Genomic DNA, 27,827 nt, shown 5'->3' on the forward strand with positions numbered 1-27,827 from the left:
CAGCTCTCCGTGTGTGTGGCACCATTCCGGGGCAGCTGCACTTTCTTTCATGCTGGGCGGCTCTCCTTACGGGGTGCACTCCTTGCCCATGGGGCTCCCGTATGTGGAGACACCCCTGCGTGGCACGGCACTCCTTGCGCGCATAAGTGCTGCGCATGGGCCAGCTCCACATGAGCAAGGAGGCCTGGGGTTTGAACTGAGGACCTCCCATGTGGTAGGCGGATGCCCCATCCATTGGGCCAAGTTTGCTTCCCTGCACCTGTTTTTTTTTTTTTTTTTTAAATGGGTTTGTGTGTGTGTGTGTGTGATTCATCCATTTATTTATGAAAGCTATACTTTTAAAAAAAAAAAGATTTATTTATTTCTCTCCCCTTCTTCCCCACCCCAGTTGTCTGTTTTCTGTGTCTATTAGCTGCTTCGTCTTCTTTGTCCGCTTCTGTTGTTGTCAGTGACATGGGAATCTGTGTTTCTTTTTGTTGCATCATCTTGTTGTGTCAGCTCTCCGTGTGGGTGGTACTATTCCTGGGCAGGCTGCACTTTCTTTCATGCCGGGCGGCTCTCCTTATGGGGCGCACTCCTTGCGCGTGGGACTCCCTTACGCGGGGGACACCCCTGTGTGGCACGGCACTCCTTGCGCGCATCAGCACTGCACATGGGCCAGCTCCACACGGGTCAAGGAGGCCCGGCGTTTGAACCGCGGACCTCCCATGTGGTAGGCAGATGCCCTAACCACTGGGCCAAGCCCGCTTCTTGCACCTGTTTTTATATCTCATTAACATTTTTCATTTTCTAGTTATACTCAAGCTCTAGCCCAAATGCTGTCTCTTCCATTAAACTTTACCTGAACCTCCTAAATGGAAGTAATTTCTCTCTTCTTATCAACTAATCTCATGCCATATTTTGTTTCTCTTTTATAGCCCTTTCTACTGCCTAACATAATTTTAAAAATTGTTTATATATCTATTGATCTACCCTACTTCTTTGGACAGACATATTGCCAGCATTTATCTGTTCATCTTTTAATGTAGAACCTAGTACATAATAGATAAAGTAGTTTGTTAGACAAACGGTCAATGAAAATTGCTCTCCTCATTTAATAGTCTTGTCTACAATATTCAATGTGTTATTCAACAAATGATTATCCACTATTTACTTTGTGCTAGGCACTGTTTTAGGTGCCAGAAAAGACATAAAATTGGACTCACAAATCATGCCTCTCTATTATAGTTTCTTGAATATCATTTTAGTGGATAATTTTAGATACTCTCCTTAGGAAATATATATCCATGTTCTCTTTAAATGTGTGCTTACTGATGAAATCTTTTATGTGCTCTTAGCAAATATGTAGGGTTTTTATTTTCAAAATATATTTGAAGAGATGCTGATCTATATCAATAAATATAAATTTCCTCCTGGAAAGCAGTAAACTGCATCATTCCCTAGATTCTGGAAGACCAGTCTTTGTTAGACAACGAATGAAAAAACAAGGCTTTGGTGTTTCTAGGGAGTCACATGTGGTGACTCAGTGAAAGCTATGGATCTAATATTAGATAAAATGCAAATTCATAGAAAAGAGGGGATCTTCACTTTGAACTCAAATTATGGCTTGATAAATTAACTCCTGTTACTAGCCTTAAAAATAAATGTGAACAATCTAAATGTTTATCACTGAAGAACTGGTTAAATGAGTTATGGTATATTTATATAGTAGAATGCGGCCATTATAAATATTACTGTAAATGTGTATTCATTTATATTAAAAGCAATCAGTAGCTCACTCAGAGGAAAAAAGCAGGTATCAAAACAGTATGTATAATGTATTTTTATAAAACCATAATTAATATCATTTCTAAAACTATATACACAAAAAGGAAATTTGTTGAATATAAATGGTGTTTATCTTTGGGCAGAGGAAGTTATGGATGATTTTTTATTTCTACTGTGTCCTCTTTCTTAAAAAACCTGTTGCAATGAGTGTGTATTACTTTAATTATCAGTGATGATCCTAGAGAAAAATGAAGACCATTTTTCAACAGTATATGAACAAGCTGCTTATAATCTGCTGTATTGCTTATATTTTGAATATTACAAATAATATTTTAAAATATTCCCAAATAAGATTATATTTTATAATGCCAGTCTAGAGATTTGAAATTAATAACACAAACCTTTAAAAGAAACTATGTTATAGCTTTAGGATAAATAAATTTGGGAAAAGGCTCTGTCAGCCAGATAACTGTACTCCTTAAGATATTGAAGGGTACTCTCAGATGATGGGAAGGATTTATCCAGGTTCCTGGAGAAGATGCCATTTAGTTGAATCAGGCATAATTCATATTACCACTAGATAGAGTTGCAGTCACAAGTGTCTTAACACTAAAAAAATTTTGCTTATGTTGATGAACTGATGGACTAAAATTAACCATTATTAAAAGGTCTTATTTTTTTTTTAGTGCAGCATATGAAAAGGTACATCTGGAAGGAGTTTATAATAATAAACATTTTGCTTATTTTTCAGGGAAAAGTGAAGGTATGTATAATTTCTTTATCAAACTTTCCATATATGAAATTGCTAATAGATTCACAAGTTTATTATGGCAGATTTTATCTTTTCTTTCTACCTCTGAGACTCAAAAGAACTTAATTTGTATTTCTTTACCTGAAACTCCAAATGGGGAAGCATGAATCAAGGAAAAATGTTTGTGCCTGGGCTCCGGTATTAGAGACAACCTGCCTGAGATAAATTTGATCGAACATTTTGTCCACTGAATCTGGAAGCTGGGCATTTCCCTGGCCTCTGTCAAGGAAAACTTCTCCCCTTCTCTTTTACTGGTTGAGCTTGTAGGACCTGCTGGATTTGGAAGGTGCTGGGTATGATATAAGTGTTGATTTCAGAGCTGACTTCTAAGACTTATGCTGACCCTCGGGTGTAGATATCATTGCCAACTCTTCAAGTTAATAGCAATCCTAAAACTGTTAACATATTTTAGGTTTATTTTGCCTTTTTTTTTTTTTAAAGATTTATTTATTTATTTAATTCCTCCCCCACTGTGGTTGTCTGTTCTCTGTGTCTATTTGCTGCGTCTTGTTTCTTTGTCCGCTTCTGTTGTCGTCAGTGGCATGGGAAGTGTGGGCGGCGCCATTCCTGGGCAGGCTGCACTTTTCTTTTCGCGCTGGGCGCCTCTCCTTACGGGTGCACTCCTTGGGCGCGGGGCTCCCCTATGCGGGGGACACCCCTGCGTGGCGCGGCACTCCTTGCGTGCATCAGCACTGCGCATGGGCCAGCTCCACACGGGTCAAGGAGGCCCGGGGTTTGAACCACAGACCTCCCATGTGGTAGACGGACGCCCTAACCACTGGGCCAAGTCCGTTTCCCTGTTTTGCCTTTTTGAGCATCTTTTTTCTTTAAGAGTAAGATCGGAATGACTTTTATTATTCTTAAGACCATGTGCTTAATGATATGAAAATACTTAAATGCTTAGCTTTTTCCAGCTAGGTGACATTGCTAAAAGTGAAATATTACTTTTTCTCTTCTTCAAAATCCTCGATCTTCTGAACATTATTTTTTATGAATTCCTTTTGTATTATGCCTAAATAACAGGATATTAAAACCTGTTAACATTGCTCTTTTATTATTGTACTTTATGTTATAGTAATAGCAGCAACTAAATAAATATCTGAATCAGAACTCTGTACTGTTTGGAAGAGAAAATCTTTAGCAGTAAGGTTAATAGAGATGATCCTATAATTTTCAATTCTTAGTAAATTTATTCTACCTTGGGTGTTCCTAATTCTGTGCTATATTCTAGCTACATTAGAGGAGGCTACTATAGTTTTTCAATACTATTTGAAGAGGGAAATGGACTTGGCTCAATGGATAGAGCATCTGCCTACCACATGGGAGGTCCGCGGTTCAAACCCAGGACCTCCTTGACCCGTGTGGAGCTGGCCCATGCACAGTGCTGATGCGTGCAAGGAGTGCCATGCCACGCAGGGGTGTCCCCCACATAGTGGAGCCCCACGCGCAAGGATTGCAGCCTGTAAGGAGAGCTGCCCCACGCAAAAGAAAGTGCAGCCTACCCAGGAGTGGCGCCACACACACGGAGAGCTGATGCAGCAAGATGATGCAACAAAAAGAAACACAGATACCCATGCCGCTGACAAGAATAGTAGGTGGACACAGAAGAACACACAGTGTATGGATACAGAGAGCAGACAACTGCGGGGGGGGGGGGGTGTGGAGAGGAAGGGGAGAGGAAAATAAATACTATTTGAAGATCCCAACCAGTCTCTTGATAGTAGAGCAAAAGTTTGTTAACCTATGGTGCTCATCCTTAAAGAAACTATCTGATTTATTCATTTTGTCCAAATATAAAAATATCTCTGACAGCTGTCATAGCAGGTAATTAACTGGATCACAGTCATCTCAAGTGTAGAATAGCTACTTGAGAATTATAAAACTGAACTGAAAATTTCATTGTGAGCCTAGGTCCCAAGCAATATTATTCCATTCTCTCCTCCAATTCATGGTCAAATACTTGAAAGAAAAAAAAAACCCTGAAAGTTTTTTTACAAAGAAACAAATGACCAGTAACACCAAAATGATGATGATAATGGCTAATACCACAAGCCAGGTATTTTTCTAAGCAGTTTACACATATTCTTTCACTTAATCTTTCCAATAACCCTAGGGAATAAATAGTTTTTTTTTTTTTTTTAATTTGAAGATGTATTTTATTTATTTCTCTTCACCCCCTCATTGTTTGCACTTGCTGTGTCTGTTTATCTTCCTTGTTTCTTTAGGAAGCAGTGGGAACCGAACCTGGTACCTCTGATATGGGAGGGGGACACCTATTCACTTAAGCCAGCTCTGTTCCTGCTTTGTTTTGTCTCTCATTGTGGTTTTAAAATTTTTTTTTATGTCTCTTGTTGCTTCATCTTGCTGCACCTGCCAGTTCCATCAGCTCAGTCTTGTTTGTCCTCTTAAGGAGGCATCAGGAACCTCCACTCTCTGCTTTGTTGTGTCTCTCATTATGTTTTTCTTCTTGTGTCTCTTGTTGCATCAGCTTGTTGTGCTTGCCTGTTGCGCCAGCTTACTGTCTTCTTTAGGAGGTACCAGGAGCTGAACCAGGGACCACCCCCCCCCCCGTGTGGTAGGCGGGAGCTCAATCACTTGAGCCACACCTGCTTCCCTAAGTAGTGTTTTTAACCCTATTTTATAGATGAGGAAAGTAAGACCCAGAAAGGTTCAGCAACTTGGCTAGTCATTAAACTTGTAAGAAGCAGAGTCAGGATTCTAAGCAGGCAGATTGATTCCAGAGTCCATGTTCTTAATTACTACTTCATAATGCTTTTCTGTTAACATTTCAATCATTATTATTAAATATATGATATTTATATTGATATAATATATTTATAATTTTGTGTATTATTATTTCCATTCCTGCTTGCTTCTTTAGCCTAGATTACTAGAAATAGATTTACTGGATTAAAGGATATGGACATTTTAGACTCTTGCTATATATTACCAGATTGCTTTCTATCCTTGAAAGGAAGTGCTAATTTAAACTCCCTCAGTTAGTGTGCTGGCCAGTTGTACCTTACCCTTGTCAGCATTAAATATGATCACATTTTTACCGTTACTAATTTGATAAGTAAAAGTGGTTTCTTTATTGTTTTAATTTTATATTTTATTTCAAGTGAGATTGAAAAATTTTTTATCTATTACCATTTGCTTTTTTATTTGTAAATTATATATTCATGTTATTTGCCCTTTTTTTTTTTTAATAGGAGGTACTGGGGATTGAACCCAGGACCTTGTACATGGGAAGCAGAACACTCAACCACTTTAACTACACCTGCTCCCCCATGTCCATTTTTAATGGATACTTTAGCATTTTTATTCAGTTTATGCGTTTTATATATTAAAGTACATTATCCCATTGGCATATTTACAAAATACAGTTCACTTACTTTGTTGTTTGCATTTTACTTTTGTTTATGAAGTTTTCTGACAAACATGTTTTAAGTTTGTATATAGTCTCATTAGTTACTTATTCCCTTTGTCATTCCTTCCATTACTTCTATACTTGTTTGGTTCATTTTAAGTATTATTATAAGCAACTTTAGTCAAAAGATTGAATAGTAACATGTTGGCCATCTCTGAAGCAAGTATACATGTACATTTTTCATAGTTAAAAGAAATATTTCTTCAGTCTTTTTATGTACTATTTCATATAAACATTTTTATATATTGTCATGTTCCACGTTCTTGTTATTTTAATAGTTATGTAGTAGTCTATCATGCTAACCTAGGTAGTTATTATATATTTTGGTTATTTCTGATTTTAAAAATTAAAATAACACAATCCTCTTTTTACAGATTTTTTCCCTATCCCCCAATTATTTCTTTGCAGTATAACCTTAAAATCATAATTACCAGGCCTAAGTAATATGAAAAGTGCTCTTACAGGACAGTAGAATATAAGTGATATCTACTTTATGTAACATTTTCAAGTGAATTGCTCTTTTGAAATATGGAATGACATGTCCTATGCACAAATATATCCCCAATACTATTTAAATTTTTCTAATTAAAAAAAAATATACTGAGTCCCTAATTTTCACAGCATAATTTGCCATCAAGGCAACATCTATTTTTCCAGATATTGATGTACTGACTTTATCCAGAACATTATGAGTCTGGGGCTACCTAAAAGGCTTTTAAAGACTGAGCAATGTAGAGTTGAACCTAACTAAATCCATACAAAGAACTTCTCTTCTTCCTTTAGAGAAATTACAAATAATATTTGAACCTTTAGTTAAATAATCTTCAAATCACTGTCTGGCACAAGTTTGTTACAATGTTTTAAAACATAAAAAGTTTACATTTTGGCATTTTTACAATGTAGTGACTTATTTTTCTTTTTTAATTTCAGAGAATACATTTTACAGTTGGCTAGAAGGTAACTGGAAACTTTTAAACAAATTTAAAGAGATATAAAATTAGTTTTTATCATACAAATTTCACATGTGAAATTTCTCTTTCCAAATTATCAACATTTTTAGGTCTCTGTGTAGAAAAAAGAGCATTCTACAGACTTATCTCTGGCCTACATGCAAGCATCAATGTGCATTTGAGTGCAAGATATCTTTTACAAAGTATGTGACAGTTTCTTTAGTTTAGTGTTTTTATCTCATTTTACCTTCTTTAAGCGGTGCTTAAAATCGTACATACCACTTGGAAAATATTCCTTTATTTTGCTGTGGAAATTAAAATAACTGTTAACAGCACAGTATTTATTAAATATTCTTGTATCAGAACATTTTTATTTGTGTGCCACTTTCAGGCCAGTTTTAATGGGTGAAAGCATCTCTTTTAAGAATGCTAATGACAAATGAGAACATGGTTGCTTTTCATCAGTAATTTATTTCTTCTAGAATTAAAGTGTCTCTTACTCTTAGAAAAAATGTAAATTTGCTTTTATATAGGGTTTCAAACTCGTTCATAAATTTAAATAATCATTTTTTTATTTGCAGATTTTGGTTTTGTGAATAGGTTTGTATAGAGCAATTTGATTTTTACTAAAACCTGGTTTTTCAATAAAATTTGAATCTATTTTCTTTTAAGGATGGAATCTATAGAATAAAATAGTAATATAGAACTGTTAAGGGCAAAGTTATGAAAAATATTTACCAGTTACCATGATATATATCTTAAAATTCAAAAGAAAGTTAACTTCTGCAGGTATAAATAACGTAGTATAATTAAGAGGAAAATTTATTGATGTTAAATTCAGTTTAATATTTAATTCTTTCTTACCAGATACGTGGTTGGAAAAGAAATGGGGACACAACATTACAGAATTTCAACAGCGGTTTGATGGAATTTTAACGGAAGGGGAAGGTCCAAGAAGACTTAAGAACTTGTACTTTCTCTACCTAATAGAACTAAGGGCTTTATCTAAAGTGCTGCCATTCTTTGAGCGCTCAGATTTTCAGCTCTTCACTGGAAATAAAGTTCAGGATGCAGAAAACAAAATGTTACTTCTGGAAATACTTCATGAAGTCAAGTAAATTATATACTATAACTTTTACATTAGTAGAAGTGTGACAAGTGGTATCCAAAATTAAGTTGCTAAGTATTCATTTAGAAAAAGGAAAGCTAGTTAGAAAATAATTAAAAGTTATTTTTGTTTGTAGGTCTTTTAGAATAGAGAGATGTTTTTGTTTTGTTGTTGGTTTTCGGCCTAGATACTGTACTTTATACATTTTTATTTTAAGAGCACTCTTTTAAGTACTTGATACTTGCATTATTTTCTTATTTAGTTGAGTAGATTGGGTTTGGGGCCAAACTTCTACTATATCTGTAATTTGCTTTTAAATTTGTGGATAAGAATTTGTTTTGGGGCATCAGAGTGTTGGTTTTTACTATACTTTCTCCTCTATTTTGAATTTATTATTAATCAATTACCAGAAAAATGTTTACTAGCAGGATTTTTATTTTAACATTTTATAATAAATGAACATGAATATTCTCTTTTAAAATTCAGATCATTTCCTTTGCATTTTGATGAGAATTCTTTTTTTGCTGGGGATAAGAAAGAAGCAAACAAATTGAAGGTAATTATTTTATGATTTAACTTAAATTTTATATGTACATTGTTTAGCGCTTACGTAGGTATGACTGTAAGTCCATGTTTCTAGACTTATAATAAATCTTAGTATATACTATGAAATTGTAAGAAAATCAGTGTCACAGGTTTTTTTTTTTCCCTTGAGAAAATGAAGTTGAATGGCAGGGTCCAACTTAAGATCTGTTTTGTATTATGTTCAGCTGAAATCTGTGTCTTGTTTTACATCTTAGAGATGGCTTTCTCACTGGTGATCTCATGTAATACTATTTATTATGTACAGGTTGTAAATTAAAGGGAAGAGCATGAGTGGTTGGATTAGTCTTTCTTTTGCCGAAAAGAATTCTAAAAATGGCTTTGGTTAAATTAAAGGATCCTCTTTAGGAAGTTTTGTCATTTTTCTTGTTCACTAAGAAGCAAAGGCAGTTAGGAATGCCCATGTGGAGTCATGGAAAGACCATAAGACCTGATACCACAGGAAACAGAGTCTGGTCTTAGCCTTGCCCCTTATTTGGGGTGTGGCCTTGGGTAAGTCCATCTATGACCCTGTATATTTGCTCAAAACACTACAGATGTAAAATATTACTAGAAATATTTATTAAATGTGCACTCTGTGCAGAGCATGCTTCTTTTCATTAAAGGGAGAGACAGTTCCTACCCTCAAAGGATTTCAGTCTATTTGGAGACTCAAGTAAAATTGTTACTGCTCTCTCTTAGAAAGGTATTAATCAGTAAAGGCAGGCAGTCCTTAGTAATACCAGGCTGATCTGATTTCATCAGAATATTTATGATAGTCTCCTTCTGTTTCTTATTCTTTGTTTCTTAATGTAATGAAAGAAGCTCATTTTATACAGCTTGCAAACAAAATATTTTTTGTACTGTTTTTTGCTGTTAGATAATAGTTATTCTTAACTTCCCTTCTACCTCCTACTTAAAGCAGTATTGCTAGAAATACATTCCTCAGTGCTTATATAACCTCACAAATAGCTTCCCAATACTCCAGGAAGTTGGAAGGTAAGGTGAGGGGGAAGATGCTGCAGTGACTTCATTTTCCCTACTATTTTCAACATCCTACTTATTTTTAGTTCAGTTGCTGATTTATTGGAGTGATTTGACATCAACCCTTTTTATATTGTGCAGATGAAATATTTCTCACAATGTTATAATTTCATCAAATCTCTGAAACACTTAGTTTTGATGTCCTATGAAGTTTATATAGATAATCTGTAATTATCAGATTTTTTTTTCTAAATCCTTTTACAAGAAAACATTAATATCAGAGATTTACTTTTATGACAAAAGCAGTTTCTGGTGAACATCATGGAGTTTGAACAGTCACATTTATGAGTTCATTTTTTAATCTCATCTTGTCTCTTAGAAGTAGAAAGTTAGAAATAGAGGACTTACATAAAAATTTTTTAGTGTTCAATTCAAAATAGAATGGGATATTACTAAAGGCTTATAAAACATTTGAGGATTGGGTGAGATCTGTTTTTTGGTCAACTGGTTTTGTTGAATATAAATCATACCATATAATTGCATAATGTTTGATCTTTGTACTCAAACTCTATTTTATAAAGTGTTGACCTAAAACTATGTGCCCAAACAGGGAGAATTTATAAGAATTTTAAAGGAGAATTTGTAATATCTGGTTATTTAAAGATTCATAATTTCTCTAATCTAAATAATTCTAAGATGTCAGGTTATTGGACATTGATTGTTATTTGTGGAAACCACAAGGATTTTTCCTGTTCTGACCTAGCATATTCTAGCCTATTGGTTGATTGTAGCATTCTAAATTTACTTAAGCAGAAAGATGCATGCCATTTAATGTGCTTGATTTTAATTTTGCAATGTTATTTTGGCTCTTGTAAGCAACCATGCTTGCTCTCTGTACCTGCCATACAAAGATTTACTCAAGATCTGCCACATTCAAGAATTTGAATTAACAAATGTAGATTCGAGCACTGAATTCAATTTAGGCATATATATGATCTTTTAGAAGCTTCCAGCCTTTACAAGTATGAGAATCCCTTACAGTCAAAAACTTTCAAGGACTCCCCCATGACAGTGGTAATTTTTTCTATTATTGTGAAAATATAATCACCAAAAACCTATTATGCATTTAATAACACCCTTGAAGCAAAAGTTGTATTTCATTGAACATAACATTTATTTTCCATTTGGAAATTTATAGTGCATACGTGTGACCTATTTACTCTGTCTATACACAATGCTGTCTATATATGCATTTTGTAAACTTTTATAACAATTATGAAATTCTCTAGAAGTTGATAGCTTATAGGATGGCAATAGCTGTTTTAAAGTAATTTATTACTCTGTTATTGTTTCGAAGTGTGTATTTTCTTTAATCAAGGTAGAAACATAAGTTTAAAGGAAACCTTAAATGAAATCACCAAAATCTATTTAGAATGATGCTACTGGGTAGATTTTTTTTTAAAAGCAGGTTTAAAATTAGTATCCAGGGGAACAGATATAGCTCTGGTTGAGTGCCTACTTCCCACGTATAAGGTCCCAGGTTCAATACTCAGTGTCTCCTCAAAAAATATATATATTAATATCCAATTATTATTTAAAATTGCCTCTTACTGAATTCAGTCCAAAAGATACAGAAACACAAGATAGAAATATTGTCAGTACCTAGTAACAATTCTATTAAACTTTGTGTTACATTAATAAAGATACAAGATCTGGAATCCTTTTAACAATTGTTTACATGTTAGAGCTATTTTGAAATCTCAGTGACTAAAATATTTGGGGAAAGACTGTGCACAGAGCAAATTGAGTTCCCATTTTTAGCTGTATAGTTCTTTGTTCATCTCAGTATCTGATTTATCACATTTTAAAAAGTGAAACACTATATCCCTCATGTTATAGATCAGTTAGTATAATGGACATTTCATCTGTAATATATGTCAGATTTCCAGCTTAAAGTGCTTTAAGGTTGGGATTCTACCCTAAGTCCAGAACAGAGGTAGGTCACCTGGAGGATCAATGAATAATTTCCACTGGAGTAAAAGGATGTGTTCTTGACTTCCCTTTTTTTCTTTATTCCATAAGGACGTGATACTACTTTTGGGTGAGCTGGATATATGTTGCTCTATTATAAAACATAATACTCTTAGTGTTCATTGATACATAGCTATGTATTAAAAGTGTAAATACAAAAAGGGAATGATAAACCCAAATTCAGGATAGTGAAAGAGTGTGGGATTAAGACTTTGGAAGGCTACACAGTGGGCTTCATTTGTAATGTAATGTTTTCTTTCTAAAACTTGGTGGGTACATGGATGTTCACTATATTCTATATTTTTTGAATATTATTAGTAATAATGATAATAAGAATTACAATAAAAGAAAATCTGATGGTTTTACCTAACTAATACAAGAAGGGATGCAATTTAACTTTTCTTTGGTAACAAACATTATCTGACCCTCTCTTCCCCTATCCTCCCACATATGCTGACGTAGTTAATAATTACATACAACAGGACACCTCAACTAAATTACTTTTATATACCTTTGCAGATAGTTTAGCTTTGGAGGCAGAAGACCTGGGTTCTGAGTTTGCTGCATACTAGATGTAAGAATTCAAGCAAGTTACCTAACCTCTATAAACCTTGTTTAGTTATTATGTGGAGATTATAATAATAGCCGCTTTTGGAGTTGTGGAAAGGATTAATTGATATATATGTAAAGATTCAGGTGTGTAGGAGGTGCTCGATAAATCTTAATTCTTCTCCGTTTTTTGGTGCCCATAGCACCTGGTACATTTAGGCACATAGAAGACACCCAGAAAATACTTATTAGGTGGCTACATATTACATCTTAATACATGTTGTTAAATTGTTTTTAGGAGGACTTTCGACTGCATTTTAGAAATATTTCAAGAATCATGGATTGTGTTGGTTGTTTGAAATGTCGACTATGGGGAAAGCTTCAGGTGAGCAAATCTAGTTCAATCATTTCTCATTTATCCTTTTCTTGAATGAAGTTTCTAATTTTTTCTTTTTTTCTTCTTTCTATTATAGACTCAGGGTTTGGGCACTGCTCTGAAGATATTGTTTTCTGAGAAATTGATAGCAAATATGCCAGAAAGTGGGCCCAGTTATGAATTCCATCTAACTAGACAAGAAATAGTATCATTATTTAATGCATTTGGAAGGTTAGTTTGAATGTGCTGAAATTGTTTCTGCTAGCCATTAAGTATAATACATATAGTCTCAGATGAAACTGGATAAGAAATATCCTATTTGGTGAAATTATTCTCAATATAAAATTATATGATTTTATGAAATATATCAAGTACATAGACATAGTCATTGGATGGTATTTTTTATTTTCATCTATTGACTTTTATAATCCTGATTAAATTATTGATTGGACTTCATTATTCATCTGTATGAATCTGTATATTTTTCCATTTTTTTCAAGGTAGCTTTTTGTGCTACCTGATTACTTTTCTGACAGTCCTGAAAATGTTTACTATAGGTATACATGTAAAATTTCTCTGTGAATTAACTAGTATATAAAAAAAGTTAATTCTTTTTAAAAATAATTGTTCATCAAAATAATTAGAGGATGAGCTTGGGATAAGGAACCTATATTAAGAATTTTAAGTATAAATGCATTTCTTTCTGGCCTGTGATGTGTAAAAAATATAGAGATTTACAAAAGTTAAAATTTTTTGAGGAATACATTTCTTGGCTTTTAAAAAATTGGTGATTTAATATTTTGGGTTTGAAATAATTGACCTTCAGAGTTATTTCTCTAGCACATAAAAGCTTGACAGTTATATATTATTGAATATTCTGCTACATTTTTTTATGGTAGAGAGCAGAGCCAAAGAGTACTTAAAAATATTGAACAAACTTAATTTTTATATGAACTGATGAAAACAGTTTGGTCACACATTTACTGTTCTCACTCTTTATAGACCAAAATTTTGACTTGTACATCTCTTAAATATGGCATATTAATTTAATTATTTATATACTTAAAAAAATCTCATTTCTGCCCAGACAATATTATATTAGTTTTATCATGCCAAATCACGGATGAAAGCACACTGAACTAGGTTAAATGGTTTATACACCTTTAAATTTGTTGAAATAAATGATAAAACTTTTCTGTACTCTAAAAATACAAAATGAATAACTTTTACTGGGAACATTTATCTAAGATTGTTTCTGAGTGAATTTTTTCTTTTTGGTTACAGAATTTCTACAAGTGTGAGAGAATTAGAAAACTTCAGGAACTTGTTACAAAATATTCATTAAAAAGAGAATGAGAGTTGAAATGTGCCTGTTTTTGAACAGTGGAGGCCAAAGAGTGTAATTTATTCAAGGCATAATATCAATTACAGTCTTAAGCCAAACTTTTTATATAAAGCTGCTTTTGTAAGAGGAGAATTATATTGTTTTAAGTAAACAGTTTTTTGTAATTGTGTTAAGTCTGTGTATAATATTACTGTGAGGAAAAGTAATACTTTGATAATGTGGTATAAATTTTAAAGTTTAATAGTGAATAAATCAGGATTATTCAATTCATATATGGTAAAACTAAATGTATGATGTCTTAAGTCTTTCCAAGAAGAGGTTTGTGAAAGAAGATACAATATAAATAAAATTAAGGCCCACGTGGAAAGTGTTTAATAGGAATATTCTAAGGAGGCTCATGAATAATCCATAATTAACAGCCTAGAATTTTTCAGTACATTTAGGCTTGTCAAATAAAAACACAGATGCCCAGTTAAACATGAATAGTTTTTAGTGTGTGGCTCATGATTTATTTGGGACATGAATATACTAAAATTTGTTATTGGTCTGAAATTCAAACTTGGAACCCTGTATTTGATTTGGCAATCCTAAATACAGTGGTATGAAACACGACATTTAGTATATTACATTGTTTTTTTGATTGGTTTGTTTTGGTATGTAGAAAGGCACAATGACAATTCAAAGACATGAGGAATTTCTAAATATTGTGAAAAGTTGAGTAGATTTATATGTTTATTCTCATAATACTTCCCCTAATACTGAATACAGTTTGGGGGAACTTTTATTTTGATGAAATTTCAAATTTACAGAGAAGTTTTAAGAATTGTACAAAGAACTCCTTTACCTAGATTCACCAGTTTTTCTTATTTGCTTTATCTTTTGTGTTCTCTTTGTATGTATGCACTCAGCTACTACTTTATCCTCAGTTATTAAAAGTCAGTTACAACCATCATGCTTCTTTAGTACTTCAGACGTAATAATGAATAATTCTTAAAAAATGACTATCTCAAAAACAAAAAACAAAAAAAACGCCACCTCCAAACAAAAAGAAAAACAGATATGGAATTATGATACTGTAAGCCTTAGAATAAGGGATCATTTTGAATCCCCATCTAAAGTTCTTTTTGAGTTTTGTTGCTCTTTTTATACTTGATCTGTAGTCATTTGACATTTTTTTAAAATGAAGTTTGTTTCCTTTGCCTCCCTAAAACTGGTGTAATTTTGGAATATTTTCTTTAGTGAAAATTCTTCAGTGATAAAAATGTTTGAAGAGGTTAGAAATTTATATCCTGTGGTAATTGTAGGGAAAAAGAAACTGTGTACCTCAAAATTATGCACCCTCTCTATATGTGTTTTAGAAAGCATACCATGTTGAGATGTTCATGATTAACAAAGCAGGGTTTATTTATATGAAGGTTTAGGAAATGTCACTTTACACTGTTGTATATTTTTTCTTCTCTGTATTCCTAAGGCCTGGTAGAGTGCCAGGCATATGGTGGGTATCCAATATTTGTTGAATGACTGTATGAATATATACTGTATATTTTAAATGAATAATCACAGACCTAAGTTTAACTATATGTGTCCTATTTTCCTTTTCCTCATTTTTTTTTTTAATAGGGCAGGAAAAGATAGGTGTTACACCAATAATTAAATCAATCCTCTTGGAGACTCAAAGCCCTATGAAGTTACCACCATATATAAAAGTTTTAGGACGTTTATTGTACTCTGAGAATGTGGTAGCTGGTTTCAAATGCTAATTCTGTTTATGTACTTTTCTAACTCTAATCTTATGCCTTTTTCCCCCCTAATAGCCAAACTTTGTGAAAGATTATTCCTGCCCTCCCTTTGTCACTTCCTCCTTAACTAAAAACCTAGCTTCTGGCTTTGTAGTTCTTAAAAATTTCTCATGAATTTTAAAATCCTAACTCTAAATCCACAGTTTAGTTCACAAGCCATTTATTTGACCTCTTGCTGCACTTGACATTGTTGACAACTCCCACTTTAAAATTCTTTATTCCCTTGGTTCTTTACATTTGACTCCCTTCCAGAACTCTGTTTCAGATTTTCACTTAATCTTTAGACATTATACCTCATACTTTTATACTTGCTGCCCTCAATTACTATACCAGTTCTTACTCTTGGGGTAATCCCAATCCAGTGATCCTAAATCCTTGTCTTTAGCCCAGACCTCTTAATCCAATTGCCTACTGCATATCTTCACTTGTCTGTCCCATAGACGCCCATGGGCCTAAAACAATCATTCCTCCCCTAAACCTACTCATACGCATATGTTCCTTATTTTGGTTAAATTCAGGACCATTATCTTCTAAGTTTCCTAGACTCACTCCTGTCCCCCACCTTCCTCCTATCCAGTTAAGTATCTAAGAGCTACTGATTTCAACTCCGTATCTCTGATACATCACTGCCTTTCCCTTTTCATTGCTCTTATATGAGGTACTACAATAATTTGACTCCTTGTACCGAGACTGTCTCCTCTCTGTTGCTCCACAATGCTACCAGAGTGGGCTTTCTAGAAGCACTCTGACAATGTTATTTCCTGCTTATCACCCTTCAGTGACGTCATGAACCTTCATGAGAAAGCGAAGCTCCTTTGCTTGATGTATGAGGTTTCTTGATGTACACGCCAGTGTTCTGATAAAACAGGCTTGCACACAGTTTTTCAAATGCACCACATGTTCAGGTCCCCGAAGCTTGGTTGTTCTCAATGCATTAAGTTCCCCAGCTTTCCTTCCTTGGGAAATTTCTCTGCATCCTTGCAGGCTCATGATAAGCATCTCCTTTGTGAAATCTCCCTTGCTCCATTCAAGGAGAGGCATCTAATGTTTTTTTTTTTTTCTGTACCACCACTGTAATTAGAACCTACCTCTTTTGTGTCACTTATTGATCATTTATTGTACTGTATTTTTTTTTTTAAAGCCTCTCTTATTAGAATGTGAGCTCCTTAAGGGCAGGAAAAGGAACTTTATTCATTTTTCCATCTCTATAGTATAGTTTTGGCATATGAACATTTAATAAATGTTTATTGAATATATTGCTTTTAAAGTGACTTTATTACATTAGAGGTCACATCTTCACTCCAAATATTCTTTATAGCAAAGGTTAGTAAACTCTCGTTTGTAGACTTTAAGGGGTCAATAAAGTTCCTAAAATTGTATTCCAAATTTGGTGTGGTATTTGGGAAGGTCCTGAAAGGAGTCTATTCTGGAAAAAAGAATCTTCTTTCAAGGGAAAGGGCAGCGTCATTGAGGAATTTTCTTCAATAATCAAAGAATAGTTGCCCAGGATTATGGGATAGTTAAAAACATTTCTCTTTAAGACTCTAAGGGGAAGAGGAAAGATACTATAAATTATTTCATACATGAACTTTCCTTACCTTAATGTTTGAAGAAACATCTATTATCTAATGTTGGATTGGAATTTTAAGGTAACACGTATGGCACATCATATAAAATTGTTATAAAATACTAAAGGATATGATATCCAGATATATGTAATTATGAGATCAGCAAAAACAAACTATCATTTGTAACTCCTGACATTTTTCTTTTTTCTGTAATAGCACAAGCATTCTTATCCTTACATGATAGAGAAACTCAACTGGTGTCCTTACATGATAGAGAAACTTTATTGGTGTAATGCATTAAGAGAGATTAAGAAAATAAGACCTGCAAATAAAAGCACAAACACTTTTATTTTTAACAGTAGTGTTTTGTTACAATTCAGTGAAACAACAAATAATACATTCATTGGCCACAGCTATACTTTTACAACCAGTTTGAAACCGATTATATAGCTGAGAAACACTGTTAAACAATAAAAAAGGCAGCTATACATAAAAAAACCACTTTAGCTATAAATTACATCCTCCATAAAACTACAACTAACTACAATGAGTGGTAACAGTTTTAAAATCAATGGCCACCCAAATGAAATGATAAAAACAAATACTGCTAATCACTGTAGAATTATACACTTAATGAAATTTGCTTTTCTAATTAATGAACCAAAAAGGAAGGTTTGAAATTGTCATCATGTGCTTCAGTGCAGGATGAAAAGGGAATCGGTAGCCCTTTGATTTTATAAACAACTCCTTCCTTGGAGACCAAACCTAAAGTGCTCCTAGTGCTTTGGAAATTTTAACCATAAACTGGGCCAGAAGCTTATTTTTCTTTGTCTTTGGTGATGTATTGTGGGAGATGTGTGTAAGGAGACAAATGCAAGAATTTAGGTACCCTAGTCAGTGATAAGAATAAACTTAGAAATCTCAAATTTGGAAGAGTCAGTGCAGCTAAAAGAACCAAGTTGTTCTATTTGAAAAATGTTGAAAGTAACTTGTTTTTCTGGTCAAATAAGAACATTATCTAGGGAAGCCTATGGAGAACAAATTTTCTCCATCCCCATGAACCACAACAGATTAACAAAGACAACACAGATCTTTTCAGACAGCTTTGGATAGCAAAATAAATAGTTGGCATTCTGAAAAGAAATCTAATAATTGATGTTGTATTCAAAATATATACTCCATTAAGTGCATGTTATGTGCCATGTTAATAACAAGTTAACTTCTGTACTATAAACTTTTAAAATAATTTGGTTAAAATGAAAGAACTTGTTATAAACAAATCCAAAGTAACATTTATAACTATAAGTTTATACTTCTGGTTGAATTCAAAGTCATTTGTACCATAGAAAAAAGAAATTTCTTTGGCTGTGTACCAGCCTCCCACAAGATCAAAAGCATTAAAAATTTCATTTTTCAGTTTTCACCCACTAATTATACTTTTGTGAAGTTACTACATCAGTTATTAAAAAGTAGAAAGGAATTGTAATTAAGAGTAGAAATAAAACATAACTTTCTACTCAAAGTAGAAGAGACAGAAAAATACAGGTGCATTAATTCCAGTTCTGAAGAAATAAATCAGCAGACAATCGTATAGTTTGTTGTCTTTTAGCACGTTACAACAACTTCCTAATAATTACCTGTTCCCTTGGCATCTTGAGGTATTCAGCATCTACTTCTTTCTATATAGACACTGGTAGAAAGTGCATTTTAATATTCTTTATTACCTTAGCTTACCATGCATTTTTTAGATTTGGGATAGGACATTTAAGATAATTTTGACATAATTCTAAAATTGTTCCAATATTGTTAACCACTGCTTTTTAAAAATACATACCTAAATAGTACCTTTTCTTTACATAAATTTGCTTAGTCCAGTGCTTGAACTAACTTAACTTCAATTTAATTTGGCTTTGCCCATATACAAGATATAAATTTGAAAACTAAAAGAGGAATTATATGTCTTACCAAGTATTGCACTTCAGTTCACTTCAATAAAGTTATCATGATTTAATTGACCTGAGTCCTACCTAATCAACAGGTAAAATCAGCTATATCTTGTGTTTCAGCTAAATTGAATGCTTTTGAGAATGTATCCAAGTTTTAACTTAGAATTGTACATTTTCTGAATAATTGTTAAATGCATTTACAAACTTTAGTCCCAAGAAGTTTCTACCAAAATATCCCTATCCAAAAATCACTATTGCTTTCTTGAAGAGTCATGCTTAAACTATTATATATCTTAATCATACAAAATAATCACTTGACCAATTCTACTCAAAGCAGCCACACAATTTTCACTGGTATGCTTTCCTTTTGAAGAAATGACTGTGGCTTTTCAAAGAACACTGCTGGCCATCAATGTAAAGAATTACTACTAGCATGTGTTTAAAATAACTGTTTAATTTCAGTTGTTATTTCATGCTTAAAAGAACTTTATCATCAATGATTAAATATTTTTCGTAGTACCTTTTAAAAATGAATGATATATTTTAATGCCTTAATTCTGTGCACTGTTCATACTGTAAAACTTTTATTGGGTAAGAATTCCATATAGAGTACACCACAGAATATACAGGCTTTGATTTTTGCAGGGATATTACCTCCCAATGTGGTGTACAATATGATACAACAGCATGAACACTGGAATATGACTTTGGGGACTGCAGGTTACTCTTTCAAAACATATAAAAGTGCAAATATGCAAACATACATTTGATGTTACAAAGTCAGGGTGTTTAAAGGCCATCACGTGCCTTAACATCTATCTCTTTTCTCCCACTTGAAAATTTCCATTCTATTTCAATTTACTAAAAAGTGGTCTCAACTGTAGTCTCTCCTGAACACAGACACATTTCCAGACTTTGTTTTCAGTTGCAACAGATAATGGAATGTTTATGCAGATGGAACTTAAACACATTGAATATACACAATCATGAAAAACAATTCAAGAAACATGACTTGGTAATGCTGTCAGTATTGTGGTGTTGCATATAAGCTATGGTGATTGTTCAAATCTAAATTACTACAAGTAAAGAGCAAAGGAGCTGTATCTGTCAAAGGTCCATTCAGGTGGGGAGTGACTGTATAACTGTTGCTGCCACATCCAGTCATGGTGCCATACCAGCCCAAACCTTGTGAATTTGATAAACTGCAATAAAAAGGCAAAGAAAGCCATAGGATGGTGATCAAGATATAATAAACTGCACTGGTGTTTAAAAGTTTTCATTAAAGATTATAGTTTTCAATGAATTTTATAATACAGTTAATATCAAATATGTTGAAATTTGTTTTTGCCAAATAACATGACTTTCATAAAATTTAATGACTCTTATGTAATACCTTTAATTCTACAATATATTATATTACAAAAAATGAATACCACCCAGGATTGGTAGAACTTGATTATCAGATAATAGTAATCATCATCATCGTTATCATTGATAGTGCTTATTATGTGCTAGACACTATTCTAAGACATGTATGTATATGTGCATACACATGTGGATACACACACATATATTCATTTAATTCTCATAACAACACTATGAGATAGGTTCTATTTTCCCTCTTTTACAGTGAAGCTCAAAAAAACAAGATTAACTTGCCCAGATGAAGGTAAAATTACAGAAAATGCTGTATCAGGCTAAAAGTCTTAGGTAAGTGTGCATTAAAGCTTTCACTTTACTCATACCCAGCCAATGGTGTACCAGTTAAGGATTTACAGTCATTTGGAACAAGGTGGACATGGGAAGATTTCCTAATGGCACTTAAACTTCCCAAGAGTTTTACCTAGGGTTCCTACATGGATTTTAAATAGCACTAGAGATATGGAAACAGATATATAATTACTGTAACTGTATTCCTTCCCTATCCATCTCCCAGCTCTGAACCAAAAAGGGATCCTAAAATGAAAGTGCCATTTTACCCCAAAGGCATGTCTCAAATGAAGATAATATATAGGCTTAGAGTCAGAAGGTAGTTCTTCCTAATGCAGGTCCCACCATGGGTTTACTATTCACTGCTCTAAGCTCCAAATTTAAATGATCTTATTTACTGACATATACTATCAAATCACCTTTTTCATATTTGGGTAAAAGTTTAGATTGTGCTTTTCAAACTATTTAAGTACTAGTTCAGGCTAAATAACTTTTGTTACATCTACCTTCCTTCTCTTGAGCTTCCCAGTCTTGGCAAGTCATCATCACTATCGTAACGTCTTGGATTGTCGAAAAAGTATGCTCTGGAACTATAACTGTGACTATTTATCATGCCAGCAGGTGCCTGTGAACAAATTATCAGATAGCAAGTGAAGATTTACTTTTCAAATAAGAAAGGATGCTGGGATCTATATTGATGTTTAGTCTTAAAAAGTTTGCCAAAAATAGAAAATCAATATAAATGTACTGTTGTTTTTAAAAATAAAGAGAACAGGTATTAGGGTATATTATGACACCATACCAAATTCTGGTTTAATCTCTGTGCCCGGAAAAACAGTACCACCGACCACGCTGGCACATGTTCCCACAGAAAGAGGACCATTCCAAATACTATGTACTCTTCTCCACTTATGTCTTCCATATGAGCCTGTAAAAGAGTATGGCAGAGCAATTAATTCTGCTTTATGTATAAACAACTACCCTCTATAATTAACTTGCTTCAGGTAGGGTAAGTAAAACGTATCAACTATAAGCACATAAAACTCTCTATTTTGTGGTTTCTCATGTGATGATAATTATCTTTAAAGGGAATAAAAAGTGCTTTGATGTTAAGTAGAATAAAAAGGGAAGGATTGTACAATGCATGGGACTGGAAAACACGGAATCCTGTGGTGGAACAGAATATGAGAATGTTCTCTCATTAAATATAACACACACATACATATACTACTAACACAGGGTGTTAAAAATCAGGTGAGTTTGGGAGAAAATACACCAAACGTAAGACATTTTGATGATGCACTTTCATAGTATGTAACAACTGTTTCACAACAACTCAAGGTGTTGATGGTGGGGTGATGTATGAGAGCCCTGTATGATTGATATGCATGTTGGTTTTCTAAGTTCACAACTTTTACTATATACTTACTGTTTATGTGTATGAATGCTATACTTGAATAACATTAAAAAAATTTTTTTTTTAGTTATCTGGGCTGGGGATTGAACCCAGGACCACGTATGTGGGAAGCCGGGGCTCAAACACTGAACCACATTGGCTCCCCTGAGTTTTTTTTGTTTTTTTTGTTTTTGTTTTCAGGAGGCCCTGGCGACCAAACCGAGAACCTCCCATGTGGGAAGCAGGTGCTGAGCTGCTTGAACCACATCTCCTTTTCAATAACATTTTATTTTAAAAAGCTACTAACTCTTTCAAGGCATATATTTCTGAAAATATTTTTAATATACAGATAATATGGAGTAATCTTGTTTTAGGTCTCATGGACTGAAAAATGTCAGTATAAAAAGACTACTGGTTCTAGTTTCTCCATAGGCAACATACTAGTACATCTCTTGAGTCATACATGTTATGTTGCTCAGCTTTGCTCATACTTAAATTTATGCTTTGAGGCCTTATCTCTATACTGAGTTTATTTCTATTCTAACAGATGTTAGGAGCAGAGAAATATGAAAGGGACTGAAGAAAAATCTGTCACATGGAACCATATGTGAAAATTATTCTTAGGAAGGCAGTTGAAATTCTGGTAAATTGGTATCCCAGGAGGCCTTAAATGTGGTACAATGTTAAATGAATATAAATAAAGATATGACATATTTTCATCAAGCTGTATTTTTGGAAAGACGATGGAGAATGCTGGGAGGCTAAGTGAACATAGATTTCTAGAGTATAGGGAATTACTATAGCAAACAACTTGAATACTCTCCTGTTATCAAGACTAATAATGCTTGATTTACATGAAAATCATTATTTAAACCTCTAAAACGGAGCCAAGTATTTAGGTTATATGTAGTACTTGGGTAAGGGAGAATTAATTTTATCCTAACAAAATAAAGACATACCCATATACACTGGTTAATGACAGGCAATCAACTTATCTAAAAATATTTAAATGCCAACTTTAAAAAAGTAAGATAGGTTTATGGCCAATATCCAGCTATTAGTGCTATTTACATGAAGAAAAGGAAATTCTGCTCTGGGAGAAGTCCTCTTTGAAGGATGTTTCAAGTGGCACATGTAAATGAGTATTTTAAAAGATAGAGCTTTAGTATAATTACTGATAGAAATTCCATGTAAGTGTTTATAAGTCAAACACTTAAAATAGTCTCCTAATTAAGAATAATTTCATTACTACACTATTATATTGACAATATATGGTAGGTACTTACCTTATCTGAAAGATTATCCCAGCCATAATTAAATGGACTTTCTAATGTATCCTGAGATATGGTGATCACCACCAAATTATAACAAGCTCTTGAAGAGTAGAGAAGAATGACTACAGAGCCTACAACGACAATCTGGCATAGAGACATACCCTAAAAGATAAAAATGATCATCATGATACTCTGCACATTTATCATGGCAAGCTATGCATCCATATATAGTATGATCAACTCTTGCAATGCACTTCTAGAAAACACTGAGTGAACACTTCTTGAAATAAACTCTTGATTATCTTGCTTTGCAATTCCTTTCTTAGAATCACTTGTGTTTACACTACACTATTACTAAGTTCTTTGCCAGTTTGCTCAGTAGCAGCTTGAGGAAGATTTTGTTCTGCCAAGGTTACCTTACTCTTATAAGTAATATATGAATAAACAAGTTGCCAAAAGATCTGGGTCTTAATTTATATTTATCAGAGACGTAGTTTAGGCATAATGAGAGAAGGATTGAAAATAGAAACATTAGTCCATGATCTACTGAATTTCTGATAAGATGCAAAATTAGAATAGAAATACAATTTCTATGCTATCTGCTTTATTCTCTTAGATTCTATTATTGAGTCAATGTTGGTTCTCTACTGATGCCCTTATGTTGACGACAAAATAACCTAGGCACCCAAATGCACGTTCAAACCCATAGTTTGAATTTAAATATTTAATATGAATATTTTCAACATTTAGAAAACTCTTATAACTTAGTGGTTCTCAAGTGGAGTGTGGGTATTTGGCAGGGGTGGTATTACTCCTTGCAGGGATTCTTAGGATATTTATTTCTAAATAATTGATTTTCTTTTTAATCCTGTATTTTATCTTATATATTAATAATAATATTATGAGAAGTGGCACCATTGCCAAACAGATCTATTGCATTTGGAAATTTGTGTTTTGGTTGTAACATGATTAAAAGACAATGATGGCATTTAGTGTACTAGTCAAGAGATGCTAGAAAGCCCTCTACACAGAATGTTCTATGACCTCCATACTTTCAAATGTCCTCCTGGACAATCATATAGATGAAAACCCTGTTTATAATGATCTGAGCCAGAACCTAACTCTTTTACATATAAACAAAGTATATATTAGAATAGTTTAGATGTACCAAAATTTCCAGAAACACATATAACCTGTAAAACGAAGCAATTCCACTTGGTTTTGTTCAGAACATTATCAAGAATTATTCAAATATTTCCAAAAATCACAATGGTGATAACAACACGGCTTGTGGTATTTAAGTCACTTATTTATAATTTACTTTCATTTCTCCTTTATATTTTAATTAGGGTATTACATTGAATTTGTGGAATTGTATATATACAGTTAGGTTAAACAGTCTATTGATTTCAGGATATAAATAGGTTACTAAAAATGTTTATTATTGAAAGGGTGCTGGAAGGGTTAATAACCATTATTATAACTGACTTCCTTATAAGAACACATTTTAGAAGTACATGAGAAGAAAAAGAACTAAACAGTGAAAAATGCTTTGAAACATGCTGGAATAGTAATAGAGTACTCTCTGAGCTAATCACTACAATAACAACAAGAAATGTGTGAAAATAAATGAAACTTCAGCAAAATTAAAAAACTTAAAAAAAGGGAAGCAGTTGTGGCTCAACTGCTAGAGTGTCCGTCTACCATATGGAGGGTCCAGGGTTCGATACCCAGGGCCTCCTGGCCCATGTGCAGTGCTGCCACTCAAGGAGTGCTGTGCCATGCAGGGGTGTCCCCTGCATAGGGGTGCTCCACATGCAAGGAGTGTGCCCCACAAGGAGAGCTGCCCCGCATGAACAAAGCACAGCCTCCCCAGGAGTGGCATCACACACATGGAGAGCTGATGCAGCAAGATGACAGAACAAAAAAAGCGACACAGTTTCCTGGTGCCACATGACAAGAATGTAAGCAAACACAGAAGAACACACAGTGAATGGACAGAGAGAGCAGACAATGGGGGGGAAGGGGAGAGAAATAAATAAATCTTTAAAAAAAAAAAACTTTAAAAAAATCAGGGAAGTGGATGTGGCTCAAGCGATTGGGCTACCGCCTACCACATGGGAGGTCCCTGGTTCAGTTCCCGGTGCCTCCTGGAGAGGACAGTGAGCTGGAGTGACAGGCAGGTGTGGCAACCTGACACAACAAGATAATGCAACAAGAGACACAAGAAGAAATAATAAGAGATACAACAAAAGCAGGGTGCAGAGGTTCCCAGTGCCTCCTAAAGAATATGAGCAAGCCAGCAAGCTGACACAATAGGCAGGTGGGGAAGCTGACTCAGCATGATGATGCAACAACAGGCACAAGAAGAAAAACAAATTGAGACAAAACAAAGCAGGGAATGGAGGTGCCTCCAGTGATTGGATGCCTCCCTCCCATGTCAGAGGTCCCGGGTTTGGTTCCTGGTGCCTCCTGAGAGGAAGTAAGGAAGACGAACAGACACTGCAAGTGCAGACAACGAGGGGATGGGAAGAAATAAATCTTTTAAAAAAATCAATGCTAACATTTTCTACAATGAGTATATTTTATTTTTGTGAATCAAATAAAATGTTATAAGAAAGTTAATCTAAAACTAATCCAGATCTTAATTTTAAAGTACTATATTATCAAAGAGAAATAAGGCAACAGGAACAAGAAAACAGACTGCTGTAAGCATTACCATCCTCTAAAATAATCATAAATAAGTTTTTATTAACTGCTTTAAGAAATAAAACTGCTAAAAGAAACAAGTTATAATATGGAAAGACCCTGCTTCAACTTGTAATTTAAAAAATGTAAAAATGTGTGAGGAAATATCAAAGAATCAATAATACCAAAGAAATTAATAAAATAAAGTCAAATTACATAAATATAACAATGAAAGAAATCCATGGATTTAGAAAACAAATAAGGTTCATACTGCAAAATACAGGATTACACAAGGAAAAATAAGAATCCAACAACAATATGGAATGTTTCTAAAAAGTTAAAGAAAATATTCCTAATATAAATACAGTAAGAATGAACAATTTCATAAGTAGCAATCCTTAAAGAATGATTTCCCTTCCCCACCCCTGATGCCTACATACCACTTTTTTAAAAATTCCACATTTGACAATAGAGTTGTATCTCAATCCTAAACAATTTGTTTATAGAAGTGTTGAGAATGTACATTTATTAAAACATGTACACCTGTGTAACCCAAATCCTTTTCAAAATACAGAACATTATACTCCCAGAAAATTCCCTCACATACCTTCTCATGAATCCCTACTCCAAGTCCCCAAAGGTAAATACTATCCTTTTTCCCCCCCCACAACTTAATTCTGCCTACTCTAGAACTTCATATAAATGGAACTGAGCATGGTTGACCTCTTAAACTTAGTATACTATCTCTAAGGCTCATCCATGCTACAGTAATTATCAATACTTTCATTTTTTTCTCAGTATTTTAATGATATATATATACAAACACATTTCCCTCTTTGAACATTTTCAGGAGTACAATTCAATAATATTAATTATATTTAAATTTTGTGACAAGCACCACCAAACTTTTCCAAAAAATTTTCACCTCAAACAAGAAATTCTGTATCCATTAAGTATTAACTCCCCTTCTCCTGCCCCTGAAACTGATAACCCCTAATCTGCTTTATCTTTCTATTCTTTTATTCTAGACTTTTCATGTATTATGTGAAATAATACAATATTTTCCTTTTGTATGTATGCTATTTAAATAAACATTTATCTAAAAGTTAAAAAAAAATAAATGGAATTGAAGAATATGAACTCATGGACATTTCATTCACTTAGCCTAAAGTTTTTGAGACTTATCCACGTTGTTGGATGTATAAGAAGTTTGGTCATTATTTATGGGATAAATAGGGTGACGACTTCTTCCTGGTTTGTTGGAGAGTTTCCTGGTTTTACTTCTGAAAGTCGCATATCTTGGGAAACTCCTCAGTCCCAGGCAAACTGGGACAATCACTCCACTGTATGATTATATGATACTATTTTTCATCCTTTATTCTGTTGATGGACAGCCAAACTATTTCCAGCTTCTGGCTATTACGATCAAGTTTCTATGAACATTCTCGTATAAATCTTTTTGTGGACATAGGCTTTTTAAACTTTTGGGTAAATACTGAAGAGCAGAATTGCT

The 27,827-nt window shown here is 33.7% G+C and overlaps 2 protein-coding genes across 2 annotated transcripts in view; one reads left to right on the forward strand and one right to left on the reverse strand.

The window, feature by feature from the left end:
• Positions 1-16,988, forward strand: part of ERO1A (endoplasmic reticulum oxidoreductase 1 alpha) — a 69,969-nt gene extending 52,981 nt beyond the window's left edge. The window contains exons 9-15 of the mRNA XM_058293423.2: positions 6,939-6,965; positions 7,069-7,161; positions 7,826-8,072; positions 8,553-8,622; positions 12,511-12,597; positions 12,686-12,819; positions 13,873-16,988. Coding sequence (XP_058149406.1) covers positions 6,939-6,965; positions 7,069-7,161; positions 7,826-8,072; positions 8,553-8,622; positions 12,511-12,597; positions 12,686-12,819; positions 13,873-13,933 — 719 coding nt within the window. The 3' untranslated portion in view covers positions 13,934-16,988. The remainder of the gene's footprint in view (positions 1-6,938; positions 6,966-7,068; positions 7,162-7,825; positions 8,073-8,552; positions 8,623-12,510; positions 12,598-12,685; positions 12,820-13,872) is intronic.
• A 641-nt stretch (positions 16,989-17,629) lies between these two features.
• Positions 17,630-27,827, reverse strand: part of GPR137C (G protein-coupled receptor 137C) — a 67,579-nt gene continuing 57,381 nt past the window's right edge. Inside the window, exons 4-7 of the mRNA XM_058293424.1 lie at positions 23,639-23,788; positions 21,759-21,884; positions 21,463-21,581; positions 17,630-20,448 (exon numbers count right to left, since the gene is read on the reverse strand). Of these exons, the coding sequence (XP_058149407.1) occupies positions 20,271-20,448; positions 21,463-21,581; positions 21,759-21,884; positions 23,639-23,788 (573 nt within the window). The 3' untranslated portion in view covers positions 17,630-20,270. The remainder of the gene's footprint in view (positions 20,449-21,462; positions 21,582-21,758; positions 21,885-23,638; positions 23,789-27,827) is intronic.

The sequence above is a fragment of the Dasypus novemcinctus genome, chromosome 3 (genome assembly GCF_030445035.2).
Source record: "Dasypus novemcinctus isolate mDasNov1 chromosome 3, mDasNov1.1.hap2, whole genome shotgun sequence".
Lineage (NCBI taxonomy): Eukaryota > Metazoa > Chordata > Mammalia > Cingulata > Dasypodidae > Dasypus > Dasypus novemcinctus.